Source organism: Elgaria multicarinata, chromosome 15 (genome assembly GCF_023053635.1).
Source record: "Elgaria multicarinata webbii isolate HBS135686 ecotype San Diego chromosome 15, rElgMul1.1.pri, whole genome shotgun sequence".
NCBI classification, from domain to species: domain Eukaryota; kingdom Metazoa; phylum Chordata; class Lepidosauria; order Squamata; family Anguidae; genus Elgaria; species Elgaria multicarinata.
In genome coordinates, this window is record NC_086185.1 from 22641396 (window position 1) to 22657500 (window position 16105).

The following is a 16105-nucleotide window of genomic DNA, read 5'->3' on the forward strand; positions in this document are numbered from 1 at the left end:
CCTGTGTATACACCTTTAATTAAGGCATGAACAGTCTGTGCCTCTCCACACACAACATGGGCCATGGCCTCACTTTTGCTTGCTTGATTACTCTGTACTTTACTTACCATTAAGTAAAAATGACTTTATACCCTCAGCTCAGGTAAGGAGCAAGTCTCTATCCTGGCACCTTAGCAGCTGGGTGGAAGCACATCTCCACCTCACCCTGTGCATCATTTCATGAGAAGCCAGAACCAGTTCCAGAACAAGATCAGGCCAATGTCTCCTATCCCATAGAATCATAGAATAGTAGAATTGGAAGGTGCCTGTAAGGCCATGAAGTCCAGCCCCTGCTCAATGCAGGAATCCACCTTAAAGCATACCTGACAGGTGGTTGTCCAGCTGCCTCTTGAAGGCCTCTAGTGTGGGAGAGCCCACAACCTCCCTAGGTAACTGGTTCCATTGTCATACCGCTCTAACAGTCAGGAAGTTTTTCCTGATGTCCAGCCAGAATCTGGCTTCCTTTAACTTGAGCCCATTATTCCATGTCCTGCCCTCTGGGATGATGGAGAAGAGATCCTGGCCCTCCTCTGTGTGACAACCTTTCAAGTATTTGAAGAGTGCTATCATGTTTCCCTTCAGTCTTCTCTTCTCCCAGAATTGGCTTCTGCCAGCTGACCATCCTCCCTCTCTTCTTAAAGTTGGAGAGCCGCACCTGGTGTCTGTGTGTGTGTTTATGTTTTTTAAACAGAAAATGCTCCCCAATTCAAATTAAGTGTGTGTCACTAGGGAGGGCCATTCAAACCCTTTAACCCATATGGGTACCTTCGTGTCAAGAGCCAGATTCCATTTCCGCAAAGTTCTTGGGAACCACATTACAGTGGTGTGTGGAGCTGGAGACAAAAGGGTTGGACCAAAACTACCAGCATACTTTTGGCTGAAAGCTCTCACTGCCAGTTACCAATCTCAGGAGAGGCATTCCCAACCTTTTAGAATATTGGGGTAGTGGTGCAACTGCACAAAACCTGGGAAACCACGAAGCAATGGGTGATCAAGGGAAAGGGCATGGCCTGTGTGAAGGGGCGTGGTCTTCTGGAAAACCCCAGAGGGTCTGACTGGGACTCAGGCAGACCATATTTATCCCATGGGCCTGAGTTCTGTATTCCTGTTTTATGTTTAGCCCTATGGGGTAAATAGTCTCAGGGTGAGGGGGATTTCTATTTTTTAAGAGGTAGGATGGAGGGAAAGAATTAGCCCCCCCCCTTCCCTATTCCCACAAACCTGGTCAGCATCTCACACTTCTGGCACTGTGTGTTCCAGTTAAAGATATGATCACAGTTCTTGTCTTGTTGCATAGTCTAGCTACCTTTTCCAAGCTGTTCCAAACTCAAAAACATCCTCTCTCTGGCCAAATGTAAAGTTCCAAACATTCTTCCACCTTGCCAGACCTCACCTTGGCCAGTGGAGTTTGACACAAATTGCAGAGGCTTGGAATGGCCACTAGCCTTCAAAAGCCTTTAATGAGTACACAGTAAGCCACCACACAACAGTTGTAAGCAACCTTTTTCTGGTCCCTAATTTTCTGCTCCAAAAGCAAGTTTTATGGATAGCCCGTTGGAGTTTAGGGGGCTTTTGATGCCCTTTATAATAAACAGAGAACTGAGAACTTCAGGTCAACATCTCTAGATGATTTCCCCCCCACTGCTCAATAAACTCTCAGAGGGAAAATCCCGTTTGCTTACCGTCGCTTCTCCGCCCACGCATTAGTCCCTCATTACTTCCTCTTTTGAAAGAGGAAGTAAACAATGTACATGTGGCCCAATCAGTGGACTGTTTCGATGGTGCTGCTTCTCCTGCACACAGTAGGAGATAGCGGCTACTCCTGTCTTTAAAAATAAGTCAGACTTACTGGGGTGTCTTTTTGTGCCACAAAGAAGGCTAGAAGGGGCGGGAGGCAGACAATGTTATGAGAAGAACCCACGAAAATCATGAGTGTGCAATAAAATGCTCATCCCATGGAGCTCTTAAGTACTTGTTCCAGCTCGCTGTAAATTCAAAAACATGCCCTTTCTCTCACTGGCCAATTTGAAGGCTGAACAACAGTTCCTTTTAACCCCCTTCCCCACAACTGGAGTTTGACATAAATTCCAGAGCGGGAGGAGGTAAAAAATATTTCATAATAACCCGTTTTCCAGGCAGTCACCATCAAGCAAGTTTCAGCAGCTGCAGCACCTCCTCCTCAACTTTAAGTGATTCAAAAAGAAGGGAAACCAGCAATGATCAGGAACAATCCCATCTAACACCTCCCCACCTTGTCGCATTTGTAGTATAATCAGCAAATGGAAAGATCACATAGGGGATGGAGAGTTTTACCCAGCTTTGGATGGATATCCAGGCCAAGACAAGGTGATCGATACATTCTCAAACACACAAATCCAAGAGGATTAATTTTAGTCCTCTAGTGATCTAAGACTTAATAGCAGAAAATCCCAACGCCAAAATGAACTGAGCCCTTGGCCTTCTGCTCCCACCTTCAGCCCGGCTGCTCTTGCTAATACCACCATACAAGCAGGAGGTACAGTATGCTAGTTTGGGCAAGCTTGCCAAGAGGTCACCCGGGGCTGGGCTGAATCTTGATGGCTGATTCAGGCCCCCCACACCTGGTTGGTACCATAACAGGTGTATCAATAGGGTTCTGTACAGCTCCTTCCATGCAGGGTTACATCTGGGCCAAAGGAAGAGATGAACAGCTTGGAGTCTGGGCTGTACTTAAGCTACTGTTCATTGGCTATGTCTGAATGTACAACATAAGGCCATATCTCAATTCAAGACAGATCTTTCTGTCCTCTTCCAGTGCAGCATTTGCCTCCACCTGGAGGAAAGGTAAATTCTTTGAAAGATCCCCGTAGGAAAAAGCCCATGGAAAGCAATATGGGCAAGTTAAGCATTATGTTTTACATCCTTCTCATATCTGGGTTAAGAACATATTCCATTTTGGGTCTGTATGAGCAAATGCGATGCAGCTCACTTGTCCCTTTAGGTTGTAGGATCTGTATTGGGCTTGCAAGTGAAGTTGACTAGGAGAAGTCAGTCCCCTCCCCCTTTATGTCAAATCAGGGTGTGCTAGGCCAGCAGCATGATTTGCAGTCACCAGAGCACAAAATTAGCCACAGGTAACGATTTCATCATTATTATTTTTTAGTACTTACCATGTTGACTTCTGAAATCTGATCAATGCTTGAAATATGGATGCTCATTCCCACCGTAACAGGGTTACCTGAAACATAAGGAGTCAGGAATGAGGAGGAGCCATGGATGAACATTCTTTGAATCTAGTTTTCCAACTAGGTGTGGATCCTAGTTGATGGTATTATCACCTAACTCACATTTAGCCAGTTTGCTAACCAAAATATCATGGGGGACAGGGACTTTATCAAGTGCTTTGCTGAAATCAAGATAAATTATGTACACCACATTCCTACAAGCTAGTAGTCCACTCAGGAGAAGAAAGGAGATTCATCTGGCAGGATTTATTCTTGACAAATCCATGCAGAGTTCTATTACCACTACATGGTCATAAGATGCTTAGAAATGAACTCCTTTATCAAGTGTTCCAGTATCTTCTCTGGCAACAAAGAGCTCCTCTAAAAGAGTGATTTATTGCATGCTTCTGACTGGCCATTCAAAGAGGTTTGCAAGGCCATTACACAATGTTATCAATGACCAGGATGTCTCCCCTGGAAATCCCGCAATGAAAAGAACCACTTTTAATGTGGTAATATTCTGAAAAAATGGGATCTTCTGCCACTAGATGGTGGTGTCTCAATTGAAGTGAACAGAGGGAAAATATTCAATTCAAACCACGTGGTCATCCTTCTCCACCCATGTGTTGCAGCCCAGAACAATTGTGCCTAAGAACCAGAAAGTACAAAGCCCTGGGTAAGCAACAAAATTTCCCTTATTGTAGATATGCTCAAAATCAGATTGACTGGTCTGTAGTTTCTTAAATCCTCCTTCCCAGCACCATTTTTGAAGACTGGGACAACATTTGCCCATCTCTAATGTTGTGCCATCTCACCCATTCTCCAGGGAATGCTCAATGTTTGCAATGAATCAAAGTGAAATCCAGAGAAGGTGTGTGAGTGAGTGACACAACAACCACACCTAGGAAGAGTTAGGCCAATAATGATTTGTATCCATCCATGTGTGGATGATATGATGTATCCCCAATGACCTGCCTGAGCAGGAATTGGCTAATGGCTCTCCTATTTGAACCTGCAATGACAGAGAACACTGGTCACTTTGTCTAGCTGTTAAAATATGTGGTCCCAAATTCATTTACAGCATAACCCTATACATGACTGTTCAGAAGTAAATCTTATTGAGTTCAATGGCTCTTGCTCCCTAGTAAGTGGACACAGGATTGCACTCTTAGTGGGTTAATACAAAATGCTTTATTTCATAACCAGTTCATGACACCATCACAAAGTCATGGAAATATTTGTAACAGCATCAACCTAAAAAAAAACCCCAAAACTGTTGACATTTCATATTTATCAAAGGAAACACAAGAAGGTATTTCCCTCCCTTTCTGAAATTTTAATGAAGAAATCACAATCTGAATACAGCATTTGTTTACACTTCTGACTTAGCACATGTTGTCATAGCTAGGTTTTAAACCAGGTGATAATGTATAGAAATTGCATTTAGCTGGGAAGAACCCCCTCCCAAATGAATTAAGACCACAGAGGGACCCCTCACTTATCCCTGAACCACAGAAAACAATACCACTCACTCCGTACTAAGTGACAAGGAGGCAGGGTTCTCCCAGCACTCTTCAGTGACTCCCAAACAATTACAAACACTCCCTGCTCCAGAATGTGCCTGTTCCCACCACAAAATGCCAGCAGAGGCATGGGGGCAATCAAGATTGCCTCTGTAAGTGACCACTTATGAATTTCAAAAACAAAAAAGAGGGCAAAAGAGGACACCAACTTGCATAAAACGTGCATATGCTAACATAGAGGTAGAGGTGTACATGTAAATTTAGAAATAATGACCATACTTTAAACACAAATTCAGGGTATCTAAGGGGGAAGACAATGACCAGGACAGAATCTACACTTCTGCTATGTGAAGTACACAAACAGTTGTTGGTGTTACTTGGTGTTGGTATATGGAATGTAACAGTTGTTGGTGTTCCAGTATATGGAATGTGTTACCACGACACATTCCATATACTGTTTTCAAACTGCTTTCATCGTGTTATATCCTGCTTGGTGTAGATGTGACCCAGGTGACCCATGTGCCTTGCTGTGTCTGCTGCCCAGGTGCTGCTAATAGTGGTTGGGCAACATCCAGGCTCCTGCTGGGTTCTGAGGGTGCTCGAAAGCCCTTCAGATAGAGGACACCTTCAAAATAGAGGACAGTCCTCTGGCAGCCCTTTAAATAGAGGATGGCTTCTGTAGAAGAGGACATGTGGCCACCGGATTGGTACCACAGTCAGTAACAGCCACCAAAAGATAACAGGACCTGCTCTTTGTAGTCTTTTTTTCCTCCAAGCAACCCAAGGCAGCATATGCAATCCCGCTCCCTCTCCATTTTATTCTCACAATGACAACCCTGCGAGGTAGGTTGGGCTGAGAGTCTGTGACTCGCCCAAAGTCACCCAGTGATTTCATGGCCAAGTGGGGATTAGAACCTGGATCTCCCAACTCCCAATTCTCTAATCACTACACCACATTGTCTCTCAATGGCAATTGAGAAACCCCGGTGGAAGCACTCAGGAATATCCTGGCCAACAACCATGCTTCACCTTGCATCACTTCCAAATAAAAATGCTTAGGATCTGGAATCATAGACTACGAAGGGCCATCTAACTTCCACAATGAAGCGGGATCATCCATTTGTATGTCATCATTTGTGACCAAAAGACTATGTCCTTCCTTCCTTATGTTAATAGGAACTTAGGGCCATTGAAATCACTGGTATGTGTGGTCTGAGTAAGGGCCAGGCAGGCTTCACACTGAATTTAAGGCTTCATGTTGGCCCTGTTCAGAAGATACCTTAAACCACGGTGGTTAAAGCTGTAACCACGGTGGTTTAAGGTGTCTTCTGAACAGGGCCATTTTTTAAAAGGGGCTCCTGAATGAGTCAAAAGCTGCAATCTGCTCTTGAAGTGGTTCTGTGTATAGCCCAAACACAGCCATGGTATCTCTTGTGGATGAGGGATTGTTTATGACAAACCCTCTTGCTATTTAAACGATTCCATCGCACTTCCTATTGTATTTCTTCTCTTGAATATTTTGCTAGTTTATTTAAAGGACTGGAACTGTTACAAGAACCAGTGAATTTTAAGCAGGCTAGGAAGATATTTGGGGAAATGGATGCCCGAGTCAATAGGATGTGGCTGAGGAAGGCTTCCACTGTCTCCCCTGCCTCCATTCAGTATTTTGAAATGACTTTTTGTTGGACAAAGCAGTTACTGAGCATTTCTGCTCCTCCGTGCTCCCTCACACCCACCCTGTGGTCTCCAAATGGACTGATTTAAACATTCCACAGAACACTGCCACTCACCCACCTCGGTTCTGTCCTCACAAGTCAAAGCACGCTCAAACCATCTTCACTCTGCATCTCATCAATGAAAGGGACCCGATGGACCAACTCCCTTGCCTTGAAGTTAAGACAGCATCCTTTCTTCCCAAAGCATCACTGTCTAATGACTGCCCAATGTTTTCTTGACAGCCTCCAAGAAAGGAGATTCCACCACCTCTTTGTGTCACCAGATGCTTTGCTGAATGGCTGGGAAGGTCTTATGACAGCTGCCCTGCCATTTATTTCCTTATCTCATGAAAGGATTTCTAGTCAGCCTTTTAGGGTAAATTTGGAATTGTGGGGATTCCTTAATCTCTCATATCTTCCTTAATCTCTCATCCCTAGAGCAAAGTGCTGCTCCTCCTTTCATAAATCCATCTGCCTCATTCGTATTGGACTGGAAACCTCTGATAGAGTATATACAAGAGTTGCAAAAGAATGATGTATTTGTTTGTGGTTTTTATATATAATCTGTGGTCTTTACATAACACTGGGCTGGCTAAAGTGAAGTTATTGACAGCCTATATGTTTGACATGAAGATTGCCTCAAATGAAATATGGCCTTATTTTTTTTGTATATGTGTTTTTATTAGATGTAGTGTATTAACTAACAATATGTGATGTCCTTTTATGCTTTCTTTCTTTGCTTGTCTTTTTCTTCTATTTCTTTGTAGAAAATAATAAAATTGTTAAAACAAAACAAAAAGGAATCATTCCTAGAGCAAAGTGCTGCTCCTCCTTCCATAAATCTGGGCATGTTTAGCCTGGAGAAGAGAAGGTTGAGGGGAGACATGATAGCACTCTTCAAATCCTTAAAAGGTTGTCACACAGAGGAGGGTCAGGATCTCTTCTCGATCCTCCCAGAGTGCAGGACACGGAATAACGGGCTCAAGTTAAAGGAAGCCAGATTCCAGCTGGACATCAGGAAAAACTTCCTGACTGTTAGAGCAGTACGACAATGGAACCAGTTACCTAGGGAGGTTGTGGGCTCTCCCACACTAGAGGCCTTCAAGAGGCAGCTGGACAGCCATCTGTCAGGGATGCTTTAGGGTGGATTCCTGCATTGAGCAGGGGGTTGGACTCGATGGCCTTGTAGGCCCCTTCCAACTCTGCTATTCTATGATTCTATGATTCTATGAAATCCACTCGCCTGATGACCAGCAATGGTTGGGGGCTTCCTGGTTGCAGCCTCATGTACATGGCCTCACAAATCCCTGGTTCGCAACCACATCCCAGAGGGCATACATGCGCATTATAGGCAGATAGAAATGGGTCAGGGGACCTGGCTGTCAATGAGAGGCAAACTAAATTACTTCCATCTCGTCCTGGAGCTGCCAACTGTTCCTTACACACACACAAAAACCCTCCTGAATTCAGCAATGTAAATGTGGTCAACGTTTTAGAAATGGGCCATTTCACATTGCAGCTGCTTCTGGCACCCTGCAAAGCTCTCTTGCTTGTGGTGCACTCCTTGCTGGCAAGAACCACTTTTTGCTACTGTTCAGCCACTAGGTGAGCATAACCAGGAGGTTCACGGGTGGCATTCTTGATGGGATTAAGGAGTTGCTATGGATAGGTGAAGATATTCCATAGAATTGTACAGTTGGGACCTCAAGGGATCATCTAATCCAACCTCCCTGTTCCTCATGGAGGAAGTCTTCTGCTACAGCATGCCTGCTGGGTGGCCATCCAGCCTCTGCTTAAAACCTCAGACGAATCCACCTCCAACCAAGGCAGTCTGCTCCATGTCCTAAAAGCTTTTATCATTTGTGAGTCCTTCCTACAGTTTAGTTGAAACCTCCTATTTGTAATCTGAGCCCTGTGGTTCGAGTCCTATTCCTTTGTGCATCAGAAGAAAATATGTGCAATCATCTCTGTGGTGGCCCTTCATATATTTGAAGATGGCCTTCATATTCCTTCTTAACCATCTCTTCTCCATGCCAAACATACCCCATTCCTTCAACGTTTCTTCACAAGCCCCTCACCATCTGAGTCATCCTTCTTTGGATGTATCCAAGTTTGTCAATATACTTTGCATATTGTTATGTCCAGAAGTGGAGACAGTTCACCATCCGAGGTCTAATCAAAGCTGTGTAACATGGTACCATTACTTCTAACGATCTGGGCACTCTATGTCTGTTGATGATGCTTAGAATTGCATTAGCCTTGATAGCTTCTGCATCACACAGCTGGCACATTTAAGCTTGTAGTCTACTAAAAACCCTTGACTCTTTTTACCTGTACTGCTGTCAAGCTACATATGAACCATCCTGTATTTGTGCATCTGATTTTTCCTACCTATATGCACAACTTCACCTTTATCTCTCCTGATATGCATTTTGTTCGTCTTGTTCCTATCTTCTAAGATAGTAGCTATCCCTCTCCATTTGGTGTCACGTACAAATTTTATTAACATCTATTCCTGACAGAATTGGTAAATATGCCAATTTCAATTTCTCAGTTCCCCACTTTTCCAACTTTTGTCCCATGTCTGCATCAGTTTGCTTTTCTTTCTTTCTTTCTTTCCCCCCCCTTTTTTTTTTAAAAAAAAGGGGTGTGTGTCTGCACAGGAAGTCTTATACAGTATTGTGTGCATTTCTCCTTATATATACATTTTTGTATGCACCTTTGCCTAATGTAATCATTTTTTTTTGCAAGCAGCTTTCCATTATATAATAATTGTTGTACATGCTTTTCACTAATATATGCCATTGTTTTTGCACATTTCCCTCTAATATATGCATTTTTGTACACATTTTTTGTTTGGAGAACTGCAGTGCAAAATCTGGAGAAACATGAGTAACGGAGGATAACGGCATTCTGCTTCGCATATTAACCTGGAAAGTACAAATTTGTTACGTTCATATCAAAATGCTAACTGATCAAAATCCTCCCCCAATGCTAGCAGCACCTGACGTTTTACTTTTCTCCTGCTGCTCATCTACACCAAGCAGGATCTTCCACTATGAAAGCGGTATATCAAAGGCAGGAGCCACACTTCTGCGTTATAATGGTTTTGAAGTGCACTGCCAACTGTTGGTGTCCGTGACACATACCATGTACTGCTTTCATACCATTTTCATTAGGGGTGTGCACGGACCCCCCACTCCACTTCACTTTAAGATCCGCCATTTTCGGATCGGCCCGCTCCGCCCCGCCCCCACTCCGCCTGTGCCCACTCCGCTCCTCTCGGAGCTCCGGATCCGGATCGGAGCTCCGGTCCCCCCCCATAGGGGGGGTTACCGGGCCCTGCCGCCATCGCCGCCCATGCGGCGACGGCGGCAGAGCCCGGTAAGGAGGAGGGGGGCCTTACCTGCCTCCGTCCGTGATCCGTCGCCGTCTTCAATTGAGCCCGTGGTTCCACCAGGAAGTCTGGGCCCTGCTGGAACCACGGGCTCAATTGGAGACGCTGACGGACCGCGGATGGAGGCAGGTAAGGGAGAGGAGGGCGGGGGGCGTTACCGGGCCCTGCTGCTGTCGCCGCATGGGCGACAGCGACAGCGGCAGGGCCCGGTAAACCCCACTTACCTTTCCGGTGGAGCTCCGGATTGAGGCGAAGGATCCGCCTTCACCTCGATCCTCTCCGCCACGCTCCGCCGGCCCCCCAATCCTCTTCGCCTCCGCCTTAAGGGCAGGCGAAGCCCCCCGCTCCGGTACTGCTTCTCCGGTCCGATTAGAAGCGGAGCACATCCCTAATTTTCATAGTGTTATATCCTACTTGGTGTAGATGTGTCATGGGCCCCAACAGTTGTCAGTGCACTATAAAGCAGCAGTATAGATCCTGTAGTGTGGCTCCTGCCTTTTATATACCGCTTTCATAGTGGAATATCCTGCTTAGTGTAGATAAGCCCCAGGTTGAAGAGCCTTCAATTATCATTCTTTAGGTACAGTCTATCAGCCAGTTACAAATCTACAGTAGCGTCACCTAGCATACATTTTATTAAGTTGCCAACAGGACTACTATCTCTTTATATGAACTGTAACACACAAATATAAGACACAAAGACCTCCTGACTTTTTTCTGGACAGCAGGCAGGTTGCTCATAGCTGCTAACTGGAAATAAGCAAATGAACATTCTCTTACAATATGGAAACAGAAACTTTGGGGCCTTTCACTAATGGACAAGCTCACTAAACATCTTCAGGTACAAAAAAGCCACGCTGAAACTGATAGGTTTTTTTTTAATGGAATGTGGTATCCATTTATTGAATTCGCTAATACTGAGAATTATACACAACAACCTCCTAAGACACACAGAACTCTATGGCATGTTCTATTAGGATGGTGAGTGATAACTTTATCAGATAATCTCGCTTGTACCATTTAGAGATCCTGAGTGATCAGAAAGACTGTAAAGAAATTGACTCACATATAAGAAGAAAATAAGGTTAAAAAAACCTAACAAACCCTGCGCCAAGCCCCCAACCCCCCCCCATCTCTGGGATGGCAAAATTGCTGCCCTCCACCCCTGAAGGTCATGGAGCCCCCCCCAAACAGCTCTGGGCCCAGCCCCATTACTCAATGGGAGGAAGGGGGAAGCCAGGATGGGTGCCCTCACCAGCCACAGTCCTTGGGATGGTCCCAGGACTGTGGTGAAAATTGGGATATCTGCGGAAGCAGTTATTCTGGGAAAATGGAGGGGTCATCCCTGGTTGACTCTTGGATTCCCTGTTCATCATTTGGATGCACAGGGATGACACAGGGGGGAAAGTATAGTGTAGACATGCCCTTGGAAAAACTCATTAAAAGCAAAAGAAAAGAAGTTGTCAACAGGAATGTCATAGGGAAGTGCATTGAAAGCCTTGCTGAAATCAAGATATACTGTATTCACAGCATTCCTCAGATCTACCAAGCTAGTAACTCAATCACAAAAAGGAGATAAGGCTACTCTGTCATGAGTTTCCCTTGAGAAACCCATGCTGACTCCTTGAATCACAGTGTTCTTTTCTAAATGCTTACATTAACTTATTGATCTCTTATAGAACCAGGTGATGACATCAAGCTGGCCAGATGGTAGTTTCCTGGATCTCCCTTTTCCTCTTTTTGAAGATGGGGACATTTGCCTGCCTCCTTCTTGCACTTTTGCATCATCCCAAGAGGTCCTGCTCTGCAGGGCACCACTATTGAGAGTCCATCTGGCCATCTCAAGGGGCAGAGTCTGCTCAATTGCCGGAAGTTTGAGATGGTCTCACTCAGGAAGTTGGCCAACTGTGGTCCTCCACTGCATTCCCTTGAACAGCGAAGGCATTTGGAAGGGTGATGCAGTTTTGTGTGTGTGTGTGTGTGTGTGTGAAGGTGGTGGATTCTGGCTTAGTTTTATTTGATGAACAACTCTGCCATCTGTTCATAAAACTATGTGGAGGTTTCTAATATGTCTTGCTAGGAGTTTGAAGGTGCATGGGAAGGAAAGGTCTGATCTAATAGGGCTTTTTATTTTTTGGACAAAATGTGGGGAGGCAAAATGAGAGTCAACAGGTGATGCTGAGATCCGCCCTACTCCTTGGACTAATGGCTTTGAGGGAAGTAGCGGACACTTCTCAGCCACTCAGCTCAGCCTGAAGCTAACGAGGCATCTCAAAATTAAAAAGTGAACTGCAATCCCCAGCAGGCCTGTCCTCCTTTTGGAATTAGTTGGAGCTCTCTTTCTCCCCCCCCCCCACTCTCCCTCTCTCCCCTCATCTTGTCTCCCTCTCTATCTCTCTTTTGTATAGGGGAATTTGCAGGTTTACAGGGAGTACCAAAATTGCAGGAAACAGTATCGTTCTGAAAGGGGTAACAGGAAAGAGGGCACCTTCACCCTGTCAAATGCCCAGGACCAAATGTTTCCCCCCTCCTCCTACTGTCAATAAGAGTCTAATGCTGTGCTGTGCCTTGGGAACTCAGGCAATTTTTAATCAGGCAAATATTCCACCTCCACTTAGGATCGTAGCCATGAATTCCTTCCCACCCCCTATAGCTAGTGCCTGGACTCCTTTCTGGGTTAAAGCACACCCATTCACTTTGTCTTCTTCTCTTCTTTGTTCTTCTAACCTGTCATGGCTAATGTGCCCTTGGCATGTTCTGAGCTGCCTCTAACGTATTGTCGTGTTTTTCAGAACACTCCTGCTTTCGATGGGAGACAAAGTAATCTACAAAGCTTTTATTAAATAATAAACAACTCCTCTCACTTGAAGAGAGTCTAGCCTCTTGGAAACTTCCCCTAAGTAAAACTATGCAAACTAAGCGAGACAATTGTTCTATCAAGGAGAACAGGAAGCCTTTTCTCAAAGTGCATTGCTTCAGAGAGGCTGTTTCTGGTGCAATGTGAGCCTGGACAACTTCCTCATGCCCTCTTTTTGCTCCATGGGTATTAGCCTGCGGCCAGACCCTAGGATCGGTTAGCCTGTCGGTGGCCTCTCCTTCAGAAGAATGTTGGCTTCCCACTGCCTCTGTAAGATTTGCTCTTGACAAGATAAGCTCTGGAGAGAGATCAGGACCTGTTGGAGGAGAAAGCGGGAGAGCTCTGTCCCCCACTGGTACAGGCTAGCCTGTGTCTGGGGCCAACTCCTCTACCTCAGAGTCTGATTCTGATTGAATACTTGAAAGACCTTCTTCCAAAACGGGGGAATAGTTCTAGACATGACAATATTTAGAATCATGGAATCACAGAATAGTAGAGTTGGAAGGGGCCTACAAGGCCATCGAGTCCAACCCCCTGCTCAATGCAGGAATCCACCAGAAAGCAATCCTGACAGATGGTTGTCCAACTGCCTCTTGAAGGCCTCTAGTGTGGGAGAGCCCACCACCTCCCCAGGTAACTGGCTCCATTGTCGTACTGCTCTAACAGTCAGGAAGTTTTTCCTGATGTTCAGCCGGAATCTGGCTTCCTGTAACTTGAGCCCGTTATTCCATGTCCTGCACTCTGGGAGGATCGAGAAGAGGTCCTGGCCCTGCTCTGTGTGGAAACGTTTCAAGGTCTTCAAGAGTGCTATCTTGTCTCCCCTCAGTCTTCTCTTCTCCAGGCTACATATGCCCAGTTCTTTCAGTTTCTCCTCACAGGGCTTTGTTTCCAGACCCCTGATCATTGCCCAACATATGAAGCCTAGTATGGCTCTATGGAAGTGATAGGGACCTGGTGGGCCACAGAGCCCTTGCTCTGCAGAGTCTTCCTTAGTCTGACCCTACCAGTTGATTACCTAGAATGGAAAGATGGGAGGAAGCTTCTCTGGTGATGGCAGTTCAGGTCCCTCACAATGGCCATTTGCTCCAGGTTTAAAGGCAATGGAAAGCTGCCAGACCTCCTTGCCAACATGTTGGTGTTGCTGAAGGATTCCCTCCTATCCTTTGTCTCATTTCTCAAGTTCTGAACTTGCCAAATGTGGCTGGATCCATGTTGGTGCTTTGAGTCAATAAAAGACCAAGAACAACACTTTGGCCCAGTTCACACATGCACATGCATTGTCTTGAGGAACCACTGGAAAACAAAACTGGAAAGCAATGTCACACACACACACACACACACACACACACACACACGGCAGCAATTTCAGCACCTTCAATGCAACCCCTCCTGGAGGTGGAGGCTTTGCAATAATGTCAATGCAAATGCATGAGAAGAAGCCGCTTCATAGAAAGAACTTGCCATTAGAAACTTCATCCATGCAATTGTGCTTTTGAGGACACATGTGTGAACCAGGCCTTTGTGGTTTCCCTAAAATTTACCTTTTCAATCAAATCTGGCAGTATTGCACTTTATTTAATTTATTTATTTATTGGATTTCTATAGCTGAAGCTCTCTGGGCAGTTCACAGAACCAGTCTCTCGGTGGTTCACTAGGCAGGAGCCTAGCTTAGCTGCGACGGCACTGTCCTCACCCAGAAGGCCTTGCCTAGCACACCCTTCTCAAGCCAAGCACCACCTCCTGAAAAGCCTGAGGAAAGGGTAAAAACAACACAACCTTTCCCCTATATGTGAGGGAACAAGGTAAAGGGTTTTGATAAGTAGGTTCTATTGTTGAGGTACTGAACTGCAGGTGTATTGTTAGATGTTTTTACACTGTGTACTATAGCAGGTAATAAATCAGAACTGACATGTGGTTCATGGTAACAGAACACAAAGTAAAGTTTATTGAAATTTAACAAATCTTTAGTATTTCAATTTAGATCAGACCTGCTTACTTTTATATTTAAAACAACAATCCCAAGTCCCTTAAAATCCTATCTCTTCTCACTTTTCACACACCACACACTCTCATGAGGCACAAGTCAGACTAAAACTCCCAGACTAAAACCAAAACCAAACCAAACTAAACTAAACTCACAATCCCCTCAGCCAAACTATTAATACTCCTCCTTCCCCCTTTCTCACAGCATCACTAGCCACACCCACATTCCAACATTCCGCACTCACTAGACATACAAACTCAGACATACCTAAGGGACAGAAAGGTGGGTGTCACCCCACTAGCCTTTAAGACTAGGCTCCTTCTCAGTAAGCAATGCACCACTCTGCATTAGAAAAGATTGAAATGATTCTGAGTTTTCCCAACATCTCCAACTTCTATTTGACACCCCGCCCCCAAACTCTGAGACTTACTTACAGCCCCAGAAGTTGTCCAGTGAATTTAGACTTCCTCAAGTCTCCCTCCCTACTGTCGATGTGGATTCACATGGGGAAAGAGAAGGGGTGGAAGGAAATCAAAGCAGATGACAGAACTCCAAACTGAACAGAAGAACACCAGAAGAGCCATGCTAGATCAAACCAAGGGTCATCTAGTGCAGCTGTTAACCAGGACAGGGGTGCAACGGTACCCTCCTGCCCATGTTGCCTATCAACATGATTGCCCAACACGTGGCACTCTTGACAAGGAGTGTCCTGTTAATATGTCCATGATGGATTTGATTCTGTAACTATTTCTTGCTTCATAAAACAACAACAACCCTGCAACTGGACCTCAAAGGCACGCAGAGAAAATCTGGACTCCTAAACTGTTTCATAAGCCTTTGGCCAGGCAAGGGCCTACAGAGGTGGGATAGTGTAGAGGTTCAGTGATGGTTATTAATTAGGGCCTCCCTATTTCAAACCTCACCTCTGCCATGAACATATGAAATAATACATTCATTCCATTTTATACTGCCCATTAGCCAAAGCTCTCTGGGTGGTTTATAAAGATTAAAACCCTAAATATGCAATATAATAATGTAATATAAAACAATTTTGCACAATCAACAACAAAAATCCTAGGACCTATTACAAATCATATGCTGCCTGGGAGCAGAGACAAGTCTTAACCTGGCACTGGAATGATGACAATGCCGACACCAAGCAAATCTCACTGAGGAGAGCATTCCATAATCATGTGGCCACCACTGAGAAGGCCCTCTCCCTTCTCACTGTTCTCCAAATTTCCCTTGGAGGAGGTGCTTGGAGGAGGGCCTCAGTCAAAGGTCTTAGAGCATGGGTTCATTTTGGGAGAGGTGCTCCATCAGGTTTTGCGGTCCCGAGCCATGTAAGGCTTTAGACATTCAAACCAGCACTTTGAATCAGGCTCCA

At 45.1% G+C, this 16105-nt stretch overlaps 1 protein-coding gene across 2 annotated transcripts in view; it reads right to left on the minus strand.

The window, feature by feature from the left end:
* The window catches only part of LOC134409403 (gamma-aminobutyric acid receptor subunit beta-4), a 58619-nt gene that overhangs the window by 36835 nt on the left and 5679 nt on the right, over nucleotides 1–16105 (minus strand). For both annotated transcript variants that reach the window (XM_063142121.1, XM_063142120.1), the window contains exon 3: nucleotides 3189–3256. In XM_063142121.1, coding sequence (XP_062998191.1) covers nucleotides 3189–3256 — 68 coding nt within the window. The remainder of the gene's footprint in view (nucleotides 1–3188; nucleotides 3257–16105) is intronic.